The 27,066-nt window shown below is 40.9% G+C and overlaps 1 protein-coding gene across 5 annotated transcripts in view; it reads right to left on the bottom strand.

Annotated features, from left to right (window-relative positions):
* The window catches only part of usp3 (ubiquitin specific peptidase 3), a 105,548-nt gene that overhangs the window by 59,094 nt on the left and 19,388 nt on the right, over nucleotides 1-27,066 (bottom strand). For all 5 annotated transcript variants that reach the window (XM_068015263.1, XM_068015262.1, XM_068015265.1 and 2 more), the window contains exons 3-4: nucleotides 24,344-24,481; nucleotides 16,800-16,883 (exon numbers count right to left, since the gene is read on the bottom strand). In XM_068015263.1, coding sequence (XP_067871364.1) covers nucleotides 16,800-16,883; nucleotides 24,344-24,481 — 222 coding nt within the window. The remainder of the gene's footprint in view (nucleotides 1-16,799; nucleotides 16,884-24,343; nucleotides 24,482-27,066) is intronic.

Genomic DNA, 27,066 nt, shown 5'->3' with positions numbered 1-27,066 from the left:
TTAGTTGTCTCTCAATATTTCTGTCTCACCTGTCTCATTGCTATCATTTCAATTTCCCTATGAATAGGGAATAAACACAGACTTTGCCAGCGATGCTCACATCCCATAAACGAGTAAAAAAAATTACGAGCTGTGATTCATGCAGAGGTCCTAAGCAAATGGTACACTGGTAGTTCAAGAACTTGCATTGATATGATGCCCGTTTTACATAGTAAACCATCTTAAGGTGCTTCACTGGAGTGCAATCAGACAAAACTTATCAAGCCAAAGGAGATGTGAGGACAGGCGAATAAAAGCTTTGTCAAAGAGGTAGGTTTTAAGGAGCACCTTAAAGGAGGACAAGTTTAGGGAAGGAATTCCAGAGCTTATGGCCTAGACAGCTAAAAGCAAGACTGCCAATGGTGCAGCAAAGGGAGTGCAGGGCTGGAGACGGTTATGGAAATAGGGAGGGGCAAGCCTAGCCTAGGAAGGATTTGAACATGAGGATGAGAATGTTAAACTCAAGTTATTGGTCAAGTAGAAACCAATGTAGTTCAGCAAACACAGGGTTGAGAGGTGAATGGCACTTGGTGCAAGTTAGGATATGGACAGCTGAGTTTTTAAATGTCAAGTTTATGGAGGGTGGAAGATGGTAGGCCAGTCAGAGGAGCACTGGAATAGTGCATTCTCGAAGCAACCAAAACATAGATGAGGGTTTCAGAATCAGATAAGGCAAAGCAGGGACAAAAGACACGCAACACCACCACTGATGAATGCAGCCTGTCTTTATGATGGACAGGACATATACTTTTTATTTATTCATTCATGCACGGGATGTGGCTAGCATTTATTGCCCACCCCTAATTACCCTTGAGATGGTAGTGGTGAGCCATCTTCTTGAACGACAGCACGTCATAAGTGAAGGTGCTCCCAGAGTGCTGTTAGGGAGGAAGCTCCAGGATTTTGGCCCAGTGATGACGACAGAACAATATACTGCCAAGTTCTGTGCGACTTGGAGGGGGACTCAGAGATGGTATTTCCTTGTACCCGCTGTCCCTCTATGTGAGAGGTCACAGGGTTGGGAGGTGCTGCCAAAAAAAGCCTTCGGGGGTTGCTGCAGAAAATATTGTAGATGGCACAGACTGCAACATGCAGCCCCAATGGGGGGGGGGGGGGGGGGGGGGGTGGTGAAGGGATTGCAGATCAAGCAGGCTTCTCTGTCATGGATGGTGTTGAGCTTAGTGAGTATTGTTGGAGCTGCTCTCATCCAGGCAAGTGGAGATAATTCCATCACTCTCCTGACTTGCACCTTGTAGGTAGTGGAAACGCTTTGGGAAGTCAGGTGAGGTTCCACATAATACACAGTCTCTGACCTTCTTCTGTAACCACAGTACTTATCAGGCTAGTGTAGTTAAGTTTCTGGTTAATGGTGACCTACAACTAGCCAGGTTGTCAATTTCAGCTAAAGCCATGTCCACCCTGACTAACATGCCTCATTTCTTGCCTACTGTGACTAACATGCCTGTTTTCTACCCCACTCTACAAACCCTGACCCTACTGAAGATGTTAGAAAACTGGACAGAGTTTTTAATAAAGAAAACTACTGATGCAGAATTTTCAAACTTGTTACTGGTGTGCTCAGAGTAATTTTACCATGTATATAATTAACTAATCAGCTTTCCAACTGCGTTGCAGTGACCCATGAGGTTAATTCAGCCTTTATCTATTAATTCAGTGGCATTGGAGAGTTTTCTTTTGTGTGTTACTGAAGTTGGTTATTGATCTACTGGAAATTGAGGGACCTCCTACCAAGTGCTCAATATCTCAATTTTTTATGCTGTACTGTACTCCAGGTCTGCTTAAACATGGTTATGATGCTTATTGTTACGTTGACTGAATTGAATGAAAACTCTACAGTGTCCATATTTCTGATGGAGCTGTTACAACTAATTAAACTGGTAGTTTCACTTTATATATCAATGAGCATTTCATATGCTGCTGGGTTGAATTCCATTAAAACAGATTAAGCCATCGTACAACCAATTGCAAGAGACTGCCATTCATTGTTGGGCCTCCTAGAGTCAGTGAGTAGCACTCTCACCTTAGAGAGAAGTTTGCAGGTTCAAGCCTCACTTAAGGATTTTAACATTTAACCTAGGCTGGCACCTGTATGTAGAACTATAGGAGTGCTGCATTATTGGCAGGTGCCTTTTTTTTTTAAGAAGAGATGCTAAACTGGCTGGTGAGGTATGAAGAGTATGGAATTCTCTTGGCATTCCAGCCAATATTTCTCATTTAGCTACCATCACCAAATTATTCACTCATTTGGTGTTGAGTTACAAATTGTGAAGTGTACAAATTATCTGCCACATTTAACTATGAAACAGTGAATTCACTTTAAAAAAATACACTAGTCGTAAAACATTTTGGGACATCTTGTGTACGTGATCAGGCACTATGGTAAATCCAAGTTCTTTCTTTCTCAAGCTGATTATTTTCAATATTAATTTGGGCAGCACAAAAAGCCATGTAGACAAATTAAACAGTGAATGTCTGAGAAATAGAGAGTTCGTACTTATTAGTAAATAGGACGCTTGTGTGACTATGATGTCACAAAGGAGCAGTGAAAAGCAGATAGAGGAGGAAAAATGAAGGGGAGTGGGCAGGTTGGCCCAAGCATAAAACATTGAGGGACCCATAGAAACATAGAAAATAGGAGTAGACCCTTTGAGCCTGCTCAGTCATTCATTATGATCATGACTGATCAGCCAACTCAGTAACCAGTTCCCGCTTTCCCCCCCCCATATCCTTTGATCCCTTTCACCCCAAGAGCTATATCTAACCCCTTCTTGAAAACATACAATGTTTTGGCCTCAACTGTTTTCTGTGGTAGCGAATTCCACAGGCTCACCACTCTCTAGGTGAAGAAATTTCTTCTCATCTCAGTCCTGAAAGGTTTATCCCGTATCCTTAGGCTATGACCCCTGAGATAACAGTGCAGAGAATGGAAGAGAAGCTACTGCTGGAGATGTACTGGCTATGACCACCAGGTAGGAATGACCCCACACAATGGCAGTCTCACGGAGCTGGGTAATGGAGGAAAGGTGTAGGAGGCATTGCTAGACATGACAAATGTGGAAAGATCAAAAAGTGCAAAGAAAATTAATTCACTCAGTCAAACGCAGCATATTACTTGTGACTTTAAGCTCAGGCAGTGTTGGTGCCTTGACTTTCTGCAAGTCGGAATGGAGAGTTTGAAGAGGCGAGCACAAAGCTGAGGGATGGGGCAGCGAGACTCAATAAGCAGCAGCACATTCAAAAAACCTAAAGGGATGAGGCAATAATTAGAAAACAGATAAGTCGACGTTGGGTTCTCAGGTGGGGACAGATAATAGCAGTTTTAAATAGTACAGAGACATTCCTTGAGGAAGGGGAATCATTAATAATGTCAGTTATAATGAGGGGGGAACCACAAGTGGTAACTAAGTGATCAGATGTTAGGCAGGAAGAGGATCAAGGGAACAGGAAATGGGACTGTCAGACGCCAAAAAGAGACATAGGGAAGAAACTGCAAAGTGAAGCAAGATTAGGGCTGGGTGGTTGGGAGGCTGTTTAGAAGTCTGGTACAGGAGGAAGAAGCTGTATGGATGGTCATCTCAGAGGCAAAGAAATCCACAAGCTCCTCACTTTCAATATTCGAGGTGAGGGCAGAGGAAGCAGAGAATGGTTTGAGAAGGGAATGGACCTTGGGGTTATTCTTGAGCTCCAGAATTATTTTAGAATAGTAGGTGTCTTGGCAGGAGAATGAGATGCAGTCAAAGCCAAAGCTAGCAAATCAACATAGCCAGCTGCACTCAGGTTTACATTCTTCCCATCTAAGGCAGTGAAGAAAGGATGAGGTATACCATGGATGGGAGACAAGGCTTGGTTTTCCAGAAATAAGGGTATTGAAGAGGAAAGGTATGAGTTTTTTTTAGGTCAACAACAGCATCAGGCATGTTTTGGCAACTGAAGAACAAAAAGGAGAGGGAGTGGAAGTTAGAGAGAGAAAAATCAAAAGAAGGAGCAATGGAAAAAATTTCTACAGCCGAATGGCGAGGGAAACCAGAAAGTGGCCAGATTACTTTATGGGTGATCGAAATCTCAGATGCAGAGGTCAAAACCAACAGCAAGGTTGGGGGCTGGAGGGGTGGTGGGGGGGTGGGGGGGTGTGGCTGAGGGTATGGGGTCAGTAACTGCTAACTGCTTTGTAGAATGAATGGACGCATAAGAGATTGAACACTCTATTACTGTGAGATGCTTCTTTTTGATGGGCAACTGCTGGTGTATTAAGGTGCGAAAATAATTTGTACAAATATTAGTCAGCAAATAATGACAATAAGTGACTGATGGCACATCTGGTATGTGTTGCTTTATTTGGGTGGTGTTTTTCTAACCAGATGACACAATACCAAGAGAAAGCACTAGCACTTCACAAAAAAAATTACTATTTACTTTGCTACTGTTTACTCACTATGTTATACGAGTTGAAGCTTTAGTCCTCTGCTGTCAAAAAACGTGTTTATCTTATGCGTACGAGAGGTTTTAAAGCAGAGTAGCTCTCAACTTCCTGTGCACAACAGTACAGGAGATCTCAGTGTATTCATCGTACATGACACTATGCAATGCAGTGCAAGCTTTATAAAGTTCTGAGCAATATACTATGCATGCGTTCTTTAAGGATACAAATAAACTGTGATCAAGTAAAGAATGGATTTATTGTGATTAATTCAGCAATTGCTGCGGTTAAGGAAACACTGGGCAAGTTCATCCAGATGTCAATTAAGACACTGCACACATCCTGTTGCCTGAATGTTTCCGAAGATTTTCTCTTAAGTATAACAGACAAAGGCAAGAGTAGCAAAATGAGACACACTTTTGAAACCAGGAAATGGTATCATGAGAACAGTAATAAACAGATAGAGATGTCAGCACTTTCCTATGACTATGCACATGGTACATAAGCAGATTTGGTAGAATAAGGTGGTGGAGAATATTTTTGCTCACATGTAGTACTTTGCGCATTTTTTAAACATAAAAAGGTGTTGTCAATATATCCTTTTTGTTTGAAATTCAATTCAGTTGTGTTTTTGGAAGAGCTCAAATTAAGATGAGGAAAAACACTAATACTATCTGAGAACTAAAAGTGAAAGTTATATGTGTGACTTCAAAGAAGGAATATGCAACTTCAAAGCAGGATGCATTTATATAGCACCTTTCACATCCTCAGGGCATCTCAAAGCTCATTACTTTTTTGAAGTGTATCAAATGTTTGCAAATTTGACGATCAATTTTTGAACAACAAGGTGCTAAGACAGAAATGATTCTGTTTTTGTGGTGCTGGCTGAGGAAGGGTAGGGGTGAATATTGGCCAGGGCAATTATTTGGTCTTCCCTGAAAAAATTAGATGGGATTTAATTTTCTATCCACATGAAGAGGTTTAACGTATCATCCAAAAGTTCTGTTCGAAAGGACGGAAAAATAGCAATTCAAGTAATCCTTTTACACTATGAGAAAACATACATTGCTGTTATGTGTGAGCTTGCTACTTCGGCTGACAGCTTAAGCTGATTCTACCTCCTGACAGCTCTTGTTCAAAATATTAATTAAGCCCACATAAAAACCCACTGAAGCTACTCAAATGCACACCCCAACTTTATAAAAAAGTTTAATCATGCTATTTTGAAATATATGTTTGTTAGAAATGTTATATTTAATCTAGTTTCACCAAGCACAGAACATAATCAAAGCAAACAAAAATAGTTTGCATGATTTGGATTAATTCCTTGAGAGAGATTTTATTTTCTTCAATTTTCATAGTTAAAAGGTCTAAGTCATTGTATACAAATGGATTTTGGTGAAGCATTTGAGTGATTTGACTAATATTTCCAAAGTCTCACGGAATTTCAATTTCTCTTGGATTTCCAATTATGAAATCTAACCCAAATTTGAATACAATTAGCCTACAAGTGATGGCTGATGGGAGTGTCAAATGACAGGAACTGCATGCAGACAACAAACACATTTCATACTGTATTTGTTGACTAAATTGGTACCGAGGGGAAGGTGAGGGGAGCGACTGATCAGCCAGATTGTCCTGGCATACACAAGGCTCTGACAGTCTGTCTGCTGGCTTCAGGCTAACTGTTGAACTGAGCACAAGCAGCCATACATGGCCAGAAGTGGAAGATTCTGATTATCAAGTCAATCAAGAGACTGCAAAGCATCACTAGTCCTGACCTTCAAACAGAGATGAACTATTTCTTGACTCCATGCACACCTGTAGCTCTTCTGTCTACCCTATAAAGGGGAGAGTAGTTTTGATACCATTTCAGAGAAACTATTTCCTCTGGTGGGAAGTCCAGAACATGGGGGCATAATCTTAAAATTAGAGCTGGGCCATTCCAGGGTGATGTCAGGAAGCACTTCTTCACACAATTTTAGTGCAAATCTGGAATGCTCTCCTCACAAAAAGCCATTAAGGCTATGCCAAAAATTCAAAACAAGATTTCTGATAGGCAGGGGTACTACTGAATATGGAGCAATAGTGGATAAATGGAATAAAAACAGAAAATGGTGGAAATACCCAGCAGATCTGGTAGCATCTGTGGGAAGAGGTAGAGAGGTAACATTTCAGGTTGATGACCTTTCAGCAGAACAGAATGTCAACTCGGTTTTCTCTCTCTACAGATGCTCCCAGATCTGCTGAGTATTTCCAGCATTTTCTGCTTTTATTTCAGATTTCTAGCATCTGCATTATTTTGCTGGTGTCTTTTTGGGTAAATGGAATTGAGGTACAAATCAGCCATTATCTAATTGAATGGTCGAACATGCTTGAGGAGTTGAATGGCCCCCTCCTGTCCCTATGATCATAACAGTGAGTTCTATATTTTCACTACTCAAATTTCACTGCTCTGTACCAAGTATTTTGAATGATATTATGTGAGCTATCCAGCCATACATACGAAGGATGACTTGAATTATACATGCTTGTCATATGCCTAGATATGAATATTAGTTAATGTATATCCCCTACAGCTTGAAGCAGTCATTAATAACTGACCTTCAGTGTGTACTGTAGCCAGCAATAAAGAATCCATCATGGACAAACAGGCTTAATTTTTGTTGCACCTTGCCAGAATGGTAGTGACAGGGTTCATGAGGAGGGGTTTTGGGTGCAGGCTTTGGGATACCACTGATAAATGTGGCACAACTTTTTGCAAAACTATGACCAGTGAACCAGCTATAGATCAAGGCATTTATCAACATTTTAAAGTGCAGTAATCACTTTTTTTAAAAACTTAATGCCAGCTTGCGGATCAGGCCCAGGAACTTGACTGTTTTCGTCGGAGGTGGACCAGCATTGGAAAGGCACAGATATGTGAGCAGGTGTGGGCGTTGACTGAGAATAATGACCCTCGCTCACAGAAATTTTAAAAAAGGGCACTGAGCTGGGAAGCATCTTATTTAAAGTTCTTACTGAATATAGACAGTAATTATGAATAATAAGCTAGCAAAATAAGTACAGTTTTCTCAGCTCATGTTTGGAATCCTTGCCCTATACACAGTGAGAAAAAAAACAGATTCCTGGCTGTGTGATTTGAAGTTGTTTAAGTATTTATTGATCATGCTATCATCAGGAGAACAAAAGCAGCCAACTTGGGGAGACAGTGACTAGAAGAAAAGCCAACACAGGGAATAGGGAAAAGGTCAACGAGGTAGCTGGGCCATTTTTACTAGCCTGAAATAAACAGCACTGCGGAGAAGAGTTCTACTCAACTTAGAGGTAGGAAGTTATAACAGGTGATGTATAATGACAGGCAGGAGCAGTAAAAATACACATAACAAACACACAATTTTATAAGAACTTATAAAACCATTGTATACTGCTACTTGTTTCGGTCAAACTGGTACGAGATCCTGCTCCCGATGTTTACACGACTGAATCTGGCTCCCTTATTTTGCTGTTGGGATAAGGGAGCCGGATGTAATCTGAACTTCAGGACCCAGCTCCGAGATGCTAATCTCCTAGAATCTGACCTAAATAAGCAGCAGTATAAAGATCAACAGTTTTGACTCATCTCTAACACTATTATTACATACAACAAACACTTCCTGCATGCAACACACTGACTTGCAGTCACACGAAGTCAAAAGCACCCCCATTTTTCCCCCATATATAGAAAAACAAATCCTTCAACTCACTGTGAACTTCATGAGATCAACTACCAACAATAGCACGCACACAGTTTATATGGTCTCCATCTACATTTATTTGGTGCTATGCATCCAATTCTTCTTCAAGCTCTCTTCTGCTCAAACTTCCATTCCCCTTTAGGAGACTAGATCTCTCGTGCAAAGTGGCGCAGTGGTTAGCACCGCAGCCTCACAGCTCCAGCGACCCGGGTTCAATTCTGGGTACTGCCTGTGTGGAGTTTGCAAGTTCTCCCTGTGTCTGCGTGGGTTTCGGGTGCTCCGGTTTCCTCCCACATGCCAAAGACTTGCTAGTTGATACGTTAATTGGCCATTATAAATTGCCCCTAGTATAGGTAGGTGGTAGGGAAATATAGGGACAGGTGGGGATGTGGTAGGAATATGGAATTAGTGTAGGATTAGTATAAATGGGTGGTTGATGGTCGGCATAGACTCGGTGGGCCGAAGGGCCTGTTTCAGTGCTGTATCTCTAAAACTAAAAAACTAAAACATAACTTAGATTACAGTTCACCTTGACCTGAACAGAGCCCCAACTTAAGCAATACGGAACCAAGAATCAGCAGAAACTGTGCACACATGGCATATCAACAGGGAGACAGTGGTGTAGTGGTAATGTCACTGGATGAGTAATCCAGAGACCCATGCTATGCCCTGGGGAGACAGGTTCAAATCCTACCACGGCAGCTGGCAGAATTTAAATTCAATTAATAAATAAAAATCTGGAATTGAAAGCTAGCCTCAGTGATGGTGCCACAAAACTATCACCGATTGTCATAAAAACCTACCTGGTTCACCAATGTCCTTTAGGGAAGGAAATCTGCTGTCTTTACCTGGTCTGGCCTACATGTGACTCCAGACCCACAGCAATGTGGTTGATTCTTAAACTACCCTCTGAAATGGTCTAGCAAACCACTTAGTGGTCAAGGACTATTAGGGATGGGCAACAAATGCTGGCCTTGCCAGCCACGTCCACATCCCATGAAAGAATTTTTAAAATTAAATCTGAAGGAACCTCTAACTAACCCTGTGGTAGCTTCTACTTTGTCTTTACTCTCACAGGAAAAACAGATCACAAAGAACGACCATCACTGTGAAAGTTAAGCATTTAACTAGAAGCAAGCACTCTTAATGAATTTCAACATCATATTAGGTTCTCTTCACTGAAAGGACTATAAGGCTAGACAGAATCCATTTATGAGATTAGATCTCCATTTATTTGCAGATAGCTCTCAGCAAGGAGACTGCCATTGGTCACAATAGCCCTAGTTTTCTTTTAGCGGGGTTGGGGAGGTGGGGGAAGGTGAATACAGATAGAGAAAAATAATCAATAACGTGTTTGAGGACAGAACTGGGCTCAGATGTGCTAGCCCCACTGCTGACTATCCTACCATAACAGATTACATGAATAACAGGTATTTGGAGAAGATATTGGGTGACCAGTGCCCAGGGAACTGTAGCCAGCAAGGAAACAATATCTTTCAGGAGAGGGGAGAAAGAATGTTAGAGTAAATTGTCAAAAAGGAAAACAAAACTTGCTTTTCAATGTTTCCTTATTTGAGCTAGCTAACAGAGTTATGGTAAGCATTTCCGATTTCAAAGATTTCTGAAGCAAACAGGTTTAAAAGATTCAGATTGCAAACAATGACCTAGCTTGATTGTTCAAACAAGTGACTTATTTCTTCTCCACGTCCCCAATGCAATACTGGAGCAAACCTGGTATTGTAATCTTGACAGTTATTAAAAAAAAACAGTGGTAGAAATAATGAAGAAACGCCTTCCTGGGACAACAAATCAACTGTCTGTCTGGATTTAAATTCTACAATCACAAATGCCAGAGAAATTATGACAAGTGCACAGAATGTTTATGCCCACATGACTTTAACACTCAATTGATTGGCAACTCTACCACAATGAGCTTTTTTGACAATATTAAATTTGTAATACTACTGCAAATTGGCTGTGAAACTTCCAAAAGATCTATATTAGAATTGCTTGTTACTATACTGGTAAAATATCCTGGATGAGAGACCATCTGAACGATGGCAAGGCCAAACCTGATCTGCACTATTCATCTCTAGTTTATAGTGAACACAATGTATCATGTGCCTTTACAACTATGAGGCATAGAAAGAATTTGCAGTTTTATAACATCTTTCACACCCTCAAGGTGTTCCAAAGCACATCACTGCCAATTAATTACTTTTTAATTATGGTCACTGTTGTAATGTAGACAGGTGTGGAAACCAATTTGCATGCAGCAAGGTCCCTCAAGCAGCAATGAAATGACCAGTTTTTAGTGCCCTTGGTTGAGGGATAAATGTTAACCAGTGCACAAGTGTACTTTTTAGAATAGTGCCATGAGATTCTCTTTATATGTCCACCCAGCAGCAAACAGGACCAGGGTTTACCATCTCATCTGAAAGACAGCAATTCCAACTGTGCAGCACTCCCTCTGTACTGCACTGACGTATCAGCCTATATTATATGCTCAAGTCTCTGGAGTGGGACTTGAACCCACAAGCTTCTAACTTGAACCCACAAGTAAAAGTGCTACCAATGAGCCGAGACTAACATTCATAGGATTCATTGCAAATTAATTCTGTAAACTTGTCAGCGATCTACAATAGATTTGGATAAGGACCTCAGCCCCAGCTGGAAAGATCATACGCTGTGTAAATGGTGATTAAATATAATTGTTTAGACATGGTACAGGTTCCACTTGAGAAGGCAGATGAGTACAACTATTACATATAGCCTACAGGAAGTTAGTATTACTAACTTGAAAACAGTTTCTGCAACAAGGTCAGCTGCCGAATGCTTGTGTTAGTGGTACGATCCTGTCTGATGATTAAAAAGTCATTATTCGAAAAGATCCTTTAAGATTTTTGAAAATTACAATGGCAGCTTGAATTTCGATGAGCATTATTTTTAGTAGAAAGGCTTTCTGTATTTAGTGGGCACTTGCTGTATTATCCCCATCTCACTTTCTTCATCATGGAGTTGATAACACCCTAGTGTATCCTCTGACTCAGTGAGCAATAGGAGACACATTAGCAATATTAAAAGTTTACAGTTTTTTTTTAAATAAGGTTACCATTCCTGTCACATCACTGTCAAACAGGAGGAAACCTGTTAAGTACCCAGCACACAAAGTTAGCTTGAGAGTGCTTTAATGTAAAGTAAAATACAAACTGCAACAGCTTTATGCTGGCTTGTGTAGCCTTAAGTATACTCTCTCTCCGACTGGATTCCTTTTAATTAAAAATGAGTTCTCATTTTTGTCATGAAAAGTAATATTTCTTAGTCACAAAATTGGAAAGGCCTAAAGGTGACGTCATGACATTCCAAACTGAGTAGGAGGAAAATTCTCAATATGGGATGCACACAAAGGAAGTTTAAATATTTCCTCCAAATAGTGAAAATAAATAAGATTTAAATGCAATAAGTAGTGCATATTATAATACTGTACCATCTCATCTATGCAATGAAAAATCTCTTTTTATATAAATTAAATACCAGTTTCAGACATGTTAAAACCTATGTCTGCAAGGAGAAAATATAAAGCACGATTAGTGGGACCATCAACAGCACCTAAATGTTTAATGAATCCCAATAGCTAAAATATGGTTAAATTTTTCCCCAATCAGTATATAAATTGAATATTGTACTCAAATGAATAAACTATAGGACAGCATTTTTTCCAATCTGTAGTTCCTTCTTGACTTGCAATATTGCTACCTAGAAGATAAATGACTCATACAGAACACTATGTGCACACATATACTCAGCACATCAACCACAGTTATGCTGTTGAAGTAATGAAGAACCATAATAAATCAAAACATGCTTAATAATCACTTGTTGTTTTGTGACTATATTCAACTTAAAGGAAGAAAAGATGCTGTTCAGTGTATTTTATAACTAGGGTTTAATTTTGTTCAGTAGAATGTATGCAATTGAAAAATGATTCACAGATGCAATTCGATCTCCCAATCCTGGGAAATAATTCTATTCAAGGGCAAACGTCAACAAACACATCCACAAAATGTTTTAATATAAAGTCACTATCTACAGCCCTTCAATCTAATGCAATATATTGTGAAAGGTTTTATCAAGTCATCTCCAAAATAGCCAACAGTTTGTCTAAAGAAAGTGAGAGAGCTCACCAGTTTACTCATTCTTTGAATAAAGTTTTCCTTTCTACATTATGGGCGACATATTGGTAATCAAGAGGGTGAGCAGGGGTGCAAGAGTAAAGTGAAATCACTATTATTTACATCTCTTGTCTTCACAGCACAATTTTTCTTCTGTGACAAAGCAGCCAGTTAGCTGGATTTGATGAAACTGCTGCACAGCATCTCTCTAACATTCACACATCAGATTTATGGGAGTTGGAAGAAATATACGCAGCTGATTGCCTGAGTCAGATAGAATTCAGGCATGATCTTATGTAGTTTACAGTGATGTCTGATCACTGCCTTCCTGTCAAATAAGGGAACAGTTCTTAGAATGTTCAGTTCACTTGCCTTTCTGGCAACTTCCAAAACCAATAAAAATGATAATACTCCAGTCAAGAACTTTTCTTACTTCGGGACAGGAAGTTCACTTAACACACAAAAATGAGTCTAATTGAAAAAGAATGTACATTTAATTTCATCAACAAACTCTTTCCAAATACTCCACAACTGAGTGTCTTCCAAAGTGGGGGCTAGAGAATGCGAAGGAGGTGGAGAAGGGAAATAAGTAGAGCTGTTGCATAGAGCCTACAGGAATAGCTACAGACTTCCTCAAGTAAGCCCTGTAGTTAGGGTAAGACTCTACTATACACATTATGGTAGATTCCTCGAAAACCAAAGACATGAGGGCAGAGTCTTTTCCATTTGCAGCTACAGACCTTTTAAATGTTGGGCTTTCAGGATGGCAAATGCCTTTCCTCACCCCTGATTTTCATACGTTCCTATGCAGTGATAGACCATGGAGACCTAACTAAAGACTGAGCAATACAAGGTGAGAACCTCTTAACCGTCAGGAAAGGTCAGTGAAGTTTCCAACAGAATAGGAAGTTTGAAGCCTAGGCTTACACAAGACAGAAATATTAGCATCATCTTTGTTCTCTTCTCCTTTGCAAGGGGAATAAATTAGAAAGAAATCTCCTCCTCCGACTCCTGATGGGGCAAGGCCCAAATCTCTGCACCTGGAAAAGTACAAACCTGTCTGTACATAATCCCAGGCTTGCTCTCAGTTAATGGAGGTATCACGCCAACTATTTCACAACAATACCGATAAAGCTAATTTTTTTTTGACACAAAACAGTCCAGTTCAAATGGAAGATACACCAGTTCGTCATTCCAACATGCACAAATGTAAGTATCAAGGTGAAGGTGGTCAAATATTGGGGCTGGTATTCTAAAAGACAAATTTAGCAAAAGACCAATGTTCCCTTTAAAATTTAGTTGTTGTGCGCAGCCAGTTTTTTCCATGTGCGGTGCCTTTAAATTTTTTTGCACAGCCACAAACACATGGTAATCATCACAGAACAAGGCATGTATGGTACCTTCCAGGCTGTTTCATGGTCGGGTACCCAGGAAGGTTGGGGGAAGACTAGAACAAAAGTTTAAATGAAAAGCAATAATTAAAGTGGAAGCAAGTGACTACAAATTGAGACAAAGTTATGGATAATATTGCAATCAGATAATATGTTGGGTTTATGGTCTCTAACTAGTATTATCCAGCCATAGGTATTGGCCAGATTTTATTGCACCAGGACAAAAGTCACAATTCACAATAGTGGATGCAAAATCAAGCACAGCACCATTATGGTACCAACTGTTTTAAGGTACCCGTGACTGATGCTACTTAATAGTTGGTGATGGTATCAAACTAAATATCAATGTAATTATATGCTTCTCTTCTCCCCATTTCAATTGAAATGGTTGGTATTAAAAGGCTATGGAATTGGTATCACAGGCTTGCAGGTTTCCAGCTTCCACATATCCATCACAATCTCCTCAAAAATAAGGCACATCTGATTGGGCTCAACGATGCTGATACCTAATGTGTAGGATAGCAATTAGTTGCGATACCATCTTGCATAGTGACCCCTGTCGTAATGCAAGAATGGTACTCGATTTCTACACAATGCTGACTTAATGTGGCCTCTAATGTTTAATGAAGCAGCATTCCTAGAGCTATAATGTCAAAGTCTTTCTGAAAATACATTAAACTGAGGCCTGACCTGCCTATTCCACTGGTTCAGGTGGTCATTCATCTCAAAATGATGTCGCATAGCAGACAGTGGATTCCAAAAGTAATTAATTTTGCGCAATACATCAGAAAGTAGGGGAACCAAGGATCTAATGAGAGTGCAGAACTGAAAGTAATTAATTAATGAAGAAAAAGTACTGAATAAATTAATGGTACCAAAGGCTGACAAATCCTCTGGACCTGATGGCCTACATCCTATGGTTTTAAGGAGATGGCTAAGGAGGTAGTATATGCGTCAGTTTGATCTTCCAGAACTCCCGCGATTCTAAAACAGACCCCATGGATTGGAAGGAAGCAAACATAACCCTGCTATTCAGGGCAAATAGTATGTTAGCCTTTATTGCAAGAGGGCAAGAGCAAGAAAATCTTGCTACTATTTAGAGATTTAGTGAGACCACAGCTGGAGTACTGTGTACAGTTTGGTCTCTGTGCCTAAGGATGGATATCGTTGCCTTTAAGGGAGTGCAACAAAGGTTCACTAAACTGATTCCTGGGATGAGAGGGCTGTCCTAAGAGGAGAGGTTGAGTAGGATGAGCCTACATTCTAAGGCAATTAGGAGAATGAGAGGTGATCTCATTGAAATGTATAGGAGGGCTTTACAGGGTAGATGCTGAGAGCCTGCTTCCCCTAGCTGGAAAATAAGAACTGGGGTCACAGTCTCAAGATGAGGGGTCGATCATTGAGGACTGAGATAAGGAGGAATTTTGTGACTCAGAGGATTGTGATTCTTTGGAATTCTCTACCCCAGAGGGTTGTGGATGCTCAGGCGCAGAGTGCATTCAAGGCTGAGATCGTAATATTTTGCAAACTACGGGAATCAAGGGATATGGTGATCAAGTGGAGTTGCGATAAAAGTTCACCCACAATCTTATTGACTAGTGGAGCAAGGCCTGGGGCTGTATGGCCAACTCCTGCTATTTCTTGTTCTTATGCAAGACTTGCAGAAGCTTGCGACATGTGATAAGACACTTTATAAAAGCTAATTCTTCCCAATTTCCATGCCACCACCCCAACAAAGAAAAACCTTTAACTCAACAATTCCACCAAAATAAAAATTACACAAGCAAGAAAATGCTAACATGCAAAATGTGACATCACTGCTAAGGCTGAGATTGATCTAGAATCAACATGTTTTGTTTTTAAATTGAAAATGTAAATCTCAACCGAAACCAAATTAAACAAAAAAGGAAAAGAATGTGTATTTAAGACTTCAAATGGAAGAATTTGGCTATCACGGCCAATGGTATATTTGGCCATAAGTCTTTTCTTTACCTACCTGTACACATATCTTCCAAGATTAGGAAAAACTGTTTTCAATGAGAATCTTAACTCGGCAAGATACCCGACTTGGCTATAAAATTAATAAACCCACACTTCTGTAGCTGATAAGGTTTTCACCCCAGTGGAAACTTGAAGCCCGTGGCATTTCTAACAGAGCCAGAAATCATTTGTTCAAAATATGCTGTTGCCAATACAGCATCGATGTGGGACAGCCATCAGCTGTGATTTTAACCATTTCACTATGACAAGTTGATATGGAACAGAGTAAAGCAAAGGAATTACACATAAATTGGTATCACTTGTTACAAAGGGCTAAATATGCCAGTTTAATAACCTAAAGTTGCTCTCAAGCATTTCAAAGTTATTGCTATTAACTGCTATTTCACAAAGCCGTGCAACGTCAGAGCTATGATTGAAACAGAGCACATAAATTAAAATTATTACTCACTTACTTAATTTTCTGCTCCCAACAAAGTGTTTTTCTCACTAATTTAAGCTCCTTATGCCATAAACTGTTTCCTGGCTCAGACAGCAGTCAATTCTGCTGCAAAATCAGAAATCTTCCTGCAGGAAAGGTTCCTTGACAACCTGCTGAGAAATCATAAGCAGGAATCCAATTCCTACTACTCAGAATCACAAAAGCACCGCTGGATCATTCTTTTACCTAGAAGTATTTTAGAAACTTCAAGTGGAAGGACAAAAGTACATGCAATTTATTCTCCACTCATCTTTTAGCTCCCTTGCAGGCTATATTGTCTTGTCTGAGCTTACTTTGGGGACCATACTGAAACCTTTTCTGAACTCTGCATGTTTTGATTTCTAAAACCTGGATCTAGAGACAGAGGAGCTAGCTGGAAGGTGGGATCAAGAATAGGTGGATCGTTTTTCGGCCGGCACAGAAACCATGGGCCAAATGGCCTCTTTCTGTGCCTTAAACTTTCTATGATTTCTATGATTTCAGAAAATAAACCTCAGAACAGTCAAGTGATTACAGTAGTACCATGAACTTATTCACACATACTTCTCCAAGTTCTGTAGATGCTCTCTGACCCTCTGAACCAGGCCCATCTTGGTATCATTCACCACAAAATCATCACATCTGTAACTAGAAGCAAAAAACAGAACACACATTAAAAAAGTAGTTGTCTCTTTTCTTAACGTTATTGACCCCTATAGATTTGATTGTACATCACTTGATAAAACTAGTTCATCTCCTGTGGCACAGGAAGTCAAAACCAAGAGTCATCTTCGGGTGAAGCAGGAGTAAAGATCAGGGAATAACTGGACCAGGTGTTCAGATGCAATTCAGTCCACATTTTTAAAGTCATGCATTTGATTTAGAGATACAGCACTGAAACAGGCTATTCGGCCCACCGAGTTTGTGCCCACCATTAACCACCCATTTATACTAATCCATATTCCTACCACATCCTCACCTGTCCCTATATATTTCCCTACCATCTACCTATACTAGGGGCAATTTATAATGGCCAATTTACCTACCAACCTGCAAGTCTTTTGGCTTGTGGGAGGAAACCGGAGCACCCGGAGGAAACCCACGCAGACACAGGGAGAACTTGCAAACTCCACACAGGCAGTACCCAGAATTGAACCCGGATCACTGGAGCTGTGAGGCTGCGGTGCTAACCACTGCGCCACTGTGCCGCCCCATTCTGGCTCTAATGTAATTTGTCAACTTTTTCGGTCAAATTTCTATGTCCACTGGCAGGAGAAGAGAATTATAGCACAATAAGTTTACAAAAGCCATCTCCACTAAAAGTATAGACATAGGAAAATATTTATAATGGAAAAAGACATGACAGGAAGGCATGGACTTTCATGAAAACTTTCAACATAAAGAAGAATGGAATTTACCCCTTTTCTTTCCTGAAGAAATTCATGCATAACTGATTTACGTTTGCTTTACGCCAAAACCAACATTTCCTCAATCCTTTGTGCTGCTTCCAAGATACATCTGTCACTGATCTACATAGCTCTCCCCATGTAGAAGACCATTCACATGAGTTCCCTGGATTTATACACAAGCATTTAGATCCACTGTCACGAGATATTACATAATCAAACTCCAATGGTCTGAGGTGAGAGTTTTAGGATTTTTTAAAAACAATTTCGAGACCTGCACTATTTCGAATCAAAGTGCTGTCAATCTTGGTGTACGCAAATTTACTTCGGACCCGACGGCCCCTCCTCCCGCAAACCATGCGAATTCATAAGGATGAAGCACCTAGAATAGCCTCCCAAATGAGTGCACCCCAGCAAAATTGGTAGTAGATGGAAAGTATTCATCATGGAGCTCGGTGACCAGTGGTGTTCCGCAGGGATCTGTTCTGGGACCTCTGCTCTTTGCGATTTTTATAAATGACTTGGGTGAGGAAGTGGAAGGCTGGGTTAGCAAGTTTGCCGATGACACGAAGGTTGCTGGAGTTGTGGATAGTGTGGAAGGCTGTTGTAGGTTGCAACGGGACACTGACAGGATGCAGAGCTAGGCTGAGAAGTGGCAGATGGACTTCAACCTGGAAAAGTGTGAAGTGATTCATTTTGGAAGGTCGAATTTGAATGCGGAATACAGGCTTAAAGACAGGATTCTTGGTAGTGTGGAGGAACAGAGGGATCTTGGGGTCCATGTCCATAGATCGCTCAAAGTTGCCACCCAAGTTGATAGGGTTGTTAAGAAGGCGTATGGTGTGTTGGCTTTCATTAACAGGGGGATTGAGTTTAAGAGCCGCGAGGTTATGCTGCAGCTCTATAAGGCCCTGGTTCGACCACACTTGGAATATTGTGTTCAGTTCTGGTCGCCTCATTAGAGGAAGGATGTGGAAGCTTTAGAGAGGGTGCAGAGGAGATTTACCAGGATGCTGCCTGGACTGGAGGGCATGTCTTACGAAGAAAGATTGAGGGAGCTAGGGCTTTTCTCATTGGAGCGAAGAAGGATGAGAGGTGACTTGATAGAGGGGTACAAGATGATGAGAGGCATAGATAGAGTGGATAGCCAGAGACTTTTTCCCAGGGTGGAAAGGGCTATCACTAGGGGGCATAATTTTAAGGTAATTGGAGGAAGGTTTCGGGGAGATGTCAGAGGTAGGTTCTTTACACAGAGAGTGGTGGGTGCGTGGAATGCGCTGCCAGCAGTGGTAGTAGAAGCAGATACATTAGGGACATTTAAGCGACTCTTGGATAGGTACATGGATGATAGTAGAACGAAGGGTAGGTAGTTAGTTTGATCTTAGAGTAGGTTAAAGGTTCGGCACAACATCGTGGGACAAGGACAAGAAAAGCTAGCAGCAGAGGCAAGAGGCTCAAGAGTGAGGTGCCGTGGCAGAAGACAGCAGCCAGGTAGATTTCCCCCAATAGTGGTAGGAAAATGTGGCACATGTTTCTGCAAGCAAAATCAGCAGAGTGCTCCATAAATGTGATCCAGGAAATTCAGGGCCAAAGTGTTCAAAGATGCAAGATCATAGAAAGAAATACACAACTTTGAACATAAATCAAATGACAACTAAATGCCTTTCAATTTGTTATTTTATTGATGAAAATTCTAAATATTTAGCAGTAACCATATTTAGCTGAAAAGACAAGTTATGTTGTTTTGTAATATTAAATGCAATAAAGATTGGCCTCCTAACATATTCTAACAGACAACATATGAAGATGCTCCAAGAGTACTTGCAGCCTGAAAGGAAAACTATGTAGATTATGTGTAGCTGAGGTCTTCTAAAATATATAATTCAACAGTGATCTGCATTTTCATTGTGCAATATGGTAAGCCCTTTAGTGAGGTTTTTAAAGAGAAATCTGAAATCCCCAAATGCATGAGGGCAAGAGGGAAATCAGAGAAACATTGATTTTATAATGTTAACTGATTGCCTTTCAAGTTAATTAAATTCTTAAGCAGCAGTTCAAGATTGCTTTACATTAAGCCTGTAGTCGGGTTCCATCTTTGCTCATAGTTTATTCAGCAACTTGCCTATCTCCTTAAATGAAAAATGGAAGCAGACCAATCAGAATATTCATGAGATGCACAGCCAACCTGGAATCCTGCCTAATGGCAGAGTTGACGGCTCAGTGATACAGTTATGTAATGTAGGGATGCCAGAACACCAAATGGGTTTACAGAAATAGCCCTTGTTTACACTTTAATGTTCCACATCTGATGCCTCATCCTATACAGTAAAATGCACTCAACCTGACACATCCACGGGAATACATTTCCAGTTTCTGAATATTTGTAAATAAGTGATTTGGAATTATGATCAAAAGGACTATATCACTCACACTTCCTCCTCTTGATTAATGTGGAATTGCAGAAGGAAAGATTATTGATAATAGAGATTTGAAAATAACTAATGCTGTGCTCCCTGGAAGGGTCTTATTCAGACCCTCCTCCTTGCTGCACACAATAGGGCTGGGGCATCAAAATTCCCAAAAACAATCAGGAGAAGATGAAAGGACACATAAGAATGTCAGTGTTCATGCTTAACAAAAGTGACAGCACAAATTTGGATTTTTTTTTTAAAATCATTGCAAGCAAGGATACACAGCCAAGTGAAATCCCAGTTCTGGAAATCTTTCTAGGCAAAACAACTGAAACCCTTTGGAATTATGTATGCAACATTGGTAAAGCAAAACTGCACAAAGGTAGCTCCACTATATATGTTGAATCAAGTCATTGAGCTGGCAGCAACAGAAGCTCACAATGCAGCAATTGTATGATCATCTTAGCCAGCCCCAAGCCAGTCAAGAATACTACAAAACACCTTTGTCACTAGGACAGGTGAAAACACAAGAGCTCAGTCAGACACAAGATGAGAATATTAAATGGACAAACTTCCCTCCCCTAGGACTGTACTGTACTCAGTTGAAGGAAGGAAAGCCTCTCACAGCAGAAGCAAAATCAAAAGCCCCGAAAAAAAATCACCTCCGAGGACAGAGCAGAGCCACAGTCTTGGAAAGAATTTGATAATTTCAAGAAACCAAAACTGACATCAAGATACCTCTGGATTAATAGATCACAGACAAGAGTGTTTAGATGCAGATTACTGCTGAGAAGTGCGTGGCAGAACCTGTAGACATCAGCTGATGCTTTGTGAAAAAAGAGCACCATCGCAGATCTAAAGCTAACATTTATCTATCTTGTCACCATCACCATGACAAGGTTACCACTGCTTTTGCTTTTGTTTCCAGAACTATCTTTTTAAAACAGGAGCAATGCTTTTCCAAATATGGTTAATATAACATTGTGCAATCATATTGCAACACGGCTATTCCAAAAATCCACTTTCAGTTATTCTGAAAAGAATTTGCATTTATAAATCAACTTTCCTGAGAACAGGCTATCTCAAAACATATCAAAGCCAAACAGATGTAAGGAAATATTGCAGCCAATTCCAAGGATCTTAATTTACTTTTTAAAAAACAGACCTACTCTTCATTCAAAACTATTTAATTCAAAATATCTGTTATTTCAAATTTTTAACGATGCTAAATTTTCACTTTGTTGTGTTATTTACAATTTGCACAATTTAATGTAGAGAAGTATCTGAAGTGCATCAGAAGCGTATAATCAAAACATGGATGCAAAGCCAAAGGAGATAGAAGGTGGGATAATCAGAAGTTTGGTCAAAGAGGTGGGTTTTAAGAATCAGGGATTTGGAGAAGCTGATGAGTTTAAGGAAGAAAATTCTACAGTGTTAGGCCTAGACAACAGAGGGCACAGCCAACAATGGTTAGTAAAGGAGAGTATGCACAAGAGCAAGGCTGGAGGAGGTTTCAGAGATGACGAGAGATAAGGCAGTACCGGGGAGTGCTACATTATGTGAAGTGCTATTTTATTTAGATGGGATGTTAAACCAAGAAATTCTTCCCTTGTCCTGGCCAAAACACTATCTGGTCATATATTCATTTTGTTGTTTGTGGAACCTTGCTATACATACACAAACTGGTTTTGCTGAAATCCATTGTAATGGCAATAATCAGACCTCCACTTAAAGGCTAAGTTTAAGATTTATCATTGTCTCCTGGCCAACATTTCTCCCTCAACCAAGAGCGCCAGAAAAAACATTAACTGGTTGTCCATTGGCTGAAAAACACTTTAGAACATGATACAGTGCTATATAATCCAAATTCATTCATTCATTTCTTCAGTACAGATTTGAGGGACAAAAGTCAGGGTTTCTGTACTACCGCCTTCCCAAGATCCACAAATAGGTTTACTACGGCAGCTCTACCATTTCAGCCTGCTCCTGCCCCACTAAACTGATTTCTACCGATCTGGACTAGTTCTTCTCGCCTTGTCCAGTCTCTCCCTACCTACATCCGTACCTCTTTGATGCTCTCTGTTACTCAAACAGTTTCCAATTTCCTGGTCCTAAGTCTTCTCTTCACTGTGGACATCCAATCTCTCTACACCTCCATTCCCCCGCCCCCAGGACAGTCTAGGGGTTTCCGCTTCTTTCTTGAGTGGAGACCCAACCAGTTTCTATCCACCTCCCTCCTTCAACTGGCTGAACTTGCTCTCAGCTTGAACAACTTCTGCATTAACTCATCTCATTTCTTCCAAAGGTGTTGTTTTGGGTACCCATATGGCTCCTAGCTATGGCTAACTTTTTGTGGAATATCCTACTCAGGGCCCCTTCCTTCAACTCTTTTTCCAGTACATTGATGGCTGTATCGGTTTCTCTCTCTCATGCTCTCGCCCTTAACTGGGAAACCTTCAACTTTGCTTCCAATTTCCACCTCTGACCTTCATATGGTCTGTCTCTGACTCTATCCTTCCCTTCCCTGTCTCCATTTCTGGGGATAGGCTATCTACAAATATTCATTATAAGCCCACTTATATGGCTCCCATAGTTAATAAGGATTCCATTCCATTCTCCCGGTTTCTTCTCTCCGACACATCTGATGATGCAACCGTTCACACCAGCTCTTCGATATGTTTTCCTTGTTCCTCAACTGAGAACTTCCCCACCCCACCCCCACCATGGTTGACAGCGCCCTTAACCGTGTCCAACCCATTTTCTGCACTTCTCTCACCCTTTCCTCCTCCCTCACAATAGGGCTCCCCCTTATCATCTTGCACCCCACCAGCTTCCTGTTCAACAAATCATCCTCTACATTCAACAATTCATCCACCCCATTTCTGTCACCACCAGACACATCTTCTCCTCCCCTTCCCTTTCAGCATTCTAAAGGGACCTTTCCCTCCCTATTCCTCCATCACTCCCCTGTCCCCTTGCTACAGCACCTTCAATTTAGTATACTGTATTCGCTGCTCACAATGTGGTCTGCTCTACATTGGGGAGATTGCGTGACCGCTCTGCAGAACACCTCTGGTCCATCTGTAAGCATGATCTTGAGCTTCCAGAGGCCTTGCTCTCACTCTGACATCTCGCAGTGCTCCAATGAATCTCAACACAATCTCAAGGAACAGCACCTCATCTTTCAATTGGGCATTTTACAGACTTATGGACTCACTGAGTTCAATAATTACAGACTGCAATCTCTGCCCCCATTTTGATTCCTTTTCTTTGCAAGTTTCAACCTTAATCTTGTTTACCTCTTGTTTTTGCTTTCAGTTGGCAGCTTTCATTATTCTGCCATTGACATCTCATCTGGACACGTCTTTTGTTTCTTCATTTGTCCCATTACCACTTCCTTTGTCCCTGCCCCATCAACTTTAAGGGGAGATGGTGGCGTAGTGATGATGTCACTGGGCTAGTGGCCCAGGCTAATTTCCTGGGGACACAGGTTCAAATCCCACCATGGCAGCTGGTGGAATTTAAATTCAATTAATTAATTTTTTAAAAATCTGGAATTGAAAGCTAGTCTCAGTAACAGTTTTGTGGCATCATCGATTGTTGTAAAAACCCATCTGGTTCACTAATGTCCTTTAAAGAAATCTGCTGTCCTTACCTAGTCTGGCCTACATGTAACTCCAGACCCACAGCAATGTGGTTGACTCTTAACTGCCCTCTGAAATGGCCTAGCAAGCCAGTCAGTTGTCAAGGGCAATTAGGGATGGGCAACAAATGCTGGCCTAGCCAAGGATGCCCACATCCCATGAAATAAAAAAAAAACTTTTGGCATTTAATGTCTCCCACCTTCCGCTCCATCACAGACCTTCCTTTTTGTTCTTTTTCCACCCTCCCCCATTTGACCTACTTAAAACCTACTATATTTATAACTTTTTCCAGTTCTGAGGAAAGGTCATCAACCTGAAACGTTAACTTGCCTTCTCTCTCCATAGATGCTGCCAGACATGCTGTGCATTTCCAGCAATTTCTGTTTTTATTTCAGATTTCCAGCACCTGCAGTATTTTGCTTTTGTTTCTGTGCTTTGACCTTTAAGTTGTTGAAAAGCCTAACCGTTCCAGTTAAAACCCACATATACCTGTATTTGCTCAAGTTTCACAGGGCAGGTTTTATTCAGCATTGAAGGTCAGAATGAAGCAGGCCCTTAAACTTTAAAGTAGGTACACCAAGTCCTGAAGTTTTTAAGAATTTATTACAAACCTGCATTAACAGATTTAATATTTGACCTTCACATACCAGTAAGTGCTGTAACTGCTGCAATCCATACACACTGCATGCTGCAACTTCTCTTTTTCATGCTTTTCTGACTTTTTAATGTTGTTGGAATTAATCTGGGCATCTTCATAGTGTTTCTTGGCATGTCCATTCACATATCTGCAAATAAAAAAATGCAGGATTCAGCTCTTGGTTTTCAAATGTTCACCATTTATTGAGGTCTGGAGTTTTAACTTTAACCTGCCTGCATAACCTAGACTCGCAGTACTGATAGTACTGCATTTTCAGAGGTGCCGGCTTTCTGAAGAGATGCTAAACTAAGGTCCCATTTAACCTCTCAGGAGAATACAAAAGATCATATAGCAACAAAGAGCAGGGACGTCCTCACTGTATCCTGGCAAACATTTATCCCTCAAGTACCACCATCAAAAACAGTTCATTTACTTCATTGCTTTTTGTAGGAGACATTTGAAAATTGGCTACTGCATTTCCTAAATTACAACAGTAGCTGCACTTAAAAAGGTAATTCATTGGTATGTTATGCACTTTAGGATGTCCGACGATTTGAAAGGTGCAAAGTTAATGCAAGTTCTTTTCAAATGATATTCCACAGAACTAACAACATTTGATATTTAGCCAAATTAACATTTCTTTTTAAGCAGAACATGGATTTATATTATTCCAAATATTTTTTTCCTCAGAAGGCAATATGGGACACACTCTCTTCCCACATTTGATGGTTCAGTTGGTAGCTGCGCAGCCAAGCAGCAACCCGGAAGTTACCGCAATGGCCACGCACAAGTTGTCGCCGTTAAGATATTGTGTATGCGCACGTGGCCACATCGGAAAATTGAAAGGTACTGTACACTTAAATTAATAGGCCGTGTGCAAATATAAAAATTTGAAGGGACATTGGTAATGTACATAGCTCTAAGTTGCAGAAGCAATAAGGCTGCAATTTCAATTCCTTATTTGCACTAGCTTAGCAAATCTCAGCTAGGACAGCGCTAAGTATTTAAATTGGCCTCAGCAGATCAGAACTAAGGAAATGAGGAACAAGAAAAGACCATTTGATCCATAAAGATCAAACTTTTTTTTTTATTTGTTCGTGGTTTGTGGGCGTCACTGGCAAGGCCAGCATTTGTTGCCCATCCCTAATAGCCCTCGAGAAGGTGGTGGTGAGCCGCCTTCTTGAACCGCTGCAGTCCATCTGGTGCGGGTACATCCACAGTGGTGTTAGGAAGGGAGTTCCAAGATTTTGATCCAGCGACAGTGAAGGAACAGCAATATATTTCCAAGTCAGGATGATGTGTGGCTTGTAGGAGAACTTGCAGGTGGTGGTGTTGCCATGGATCTGCTGCTCTTATCCTTCTAGGTGGTACAGGTCATGGGTTAGGAAGGTGCTGCAGTGCATCTTGTAGATGGTAAACACTGCTGCCATTGGGCACTGGTGGTGGAGGGAGTGAATGTTTACGGTGGTGGATGGGGTGCCGATCAAGCGGGCTGCCTTGTCCTGGACGGCGTGAAGCTTCCTGAATGTTGTTGAAGCTGCACTCAGCCAGGCAAGTGGAGAGTATTCCATCACACTCCTGATGTGCCATGTTAATGGTGGACAGGCTTTGGGGAGTCAGGAGGTGAGTTACTCGTCATAGAATTCCCAGCCTCTGACCTGCTCTTGTAGCCACAGTATTTATGTGGCTACTCCAATTTAGTTTCTGGTCAATGGTAACCCCCCCTCCCCCCCACCCCCGGATGTTGATAGTGGGGGGATTCAGCGATGGTAATGCCATTGAATGTCAAGGGGAGATGGTTAGATTTTGTCTTGTTGAAGATGGTAATTGCCTGGTACTTGCGTGGCACGAATGTTACTTGCCACTTATCAGCCCAAGCCTGAATGTTGTCCAGGTCTTGCTGCATTTCTACACAGACTGCTTCAGTATCTGAGGAGTTGCAAATGGTACTTAACAACCCCACTTCTGACCTTATAATGGTGAGAAGGTCATTGATGAAGCAGTTGAAGATGGTTGGACCTACGCTACTACCCCGAGGAACTCCTGCAACGATGTCCTTTTGTCCATGTTTGCACCAAGGCTGTAATGAGGTCAGGAGCTGAGTGGCCCTGGCAGAACCCAAACTGAGCATCAGTAAGCAGGTTTTTGTTATTTAAGTGACGCTTGTTACGACTGTCGACAACACTTTCCATCACTTATCTGAAGATCGAGGGTAGACTAATGGAGCAGTAATTGGCCGGATTGGATTTGTTCTACTTTTGGTGGACAGGACATACCTGGACAATTTTCCACATGTCAGGTAGATGCCAGTGTTGTAGCTGAACTGGAACAGCTTGGCTAATGGCACAGCACAAGTCTTCAGTACTCCAGCTATAATAGACTCTTATAATTAATTCCATAATATGAAAACGTTATGCATAAATACTACCTGATCCTCAAAGATAATAAATGAGCAAAACTTATACAAAAATATTCAATCCTTGCCAATCACCCTCCAGAGCCAGAACCTACACCATCACAGGAAACACTGTTCTACAGAGTGTATCCTTACCCAAGTCAACACCCTTACAATTCCCAATCCCACCCCCAGTTATGCATCCTACTCCTTGGAGTTACAGGCTACTCAGCAAGGAGTTGTTCAACACAGCATCAACTGCTTTTGGTGTGAATCTGTTTCAGACTGAATTGTAAAAAGAAAAGGTGAGCAAGCCTGTTAACTATCCAAAACATCTG

This window comes from Heterodontus francisci, chromosome 35 (assembly GCF_036365525.1).
Source record: "Heterodontus francisci isolate sHetFra1 chromosome 35, sHetFra1.hap1, whole genome shotgun sequence".
In the NCBI taxonomy this organism is placed as follows: Eukaryota; Metazoa; Chordata; class Chondrichthyes; order Heterodontiformes; family Heterodontidae; genus Heterodontus; species Heterodontus francisci.
The sequence above is the reverse complement of the archived record's forward strand: the minus strand, read 5'-3'. Positions and strand labels throughout refer to the sequence as shown.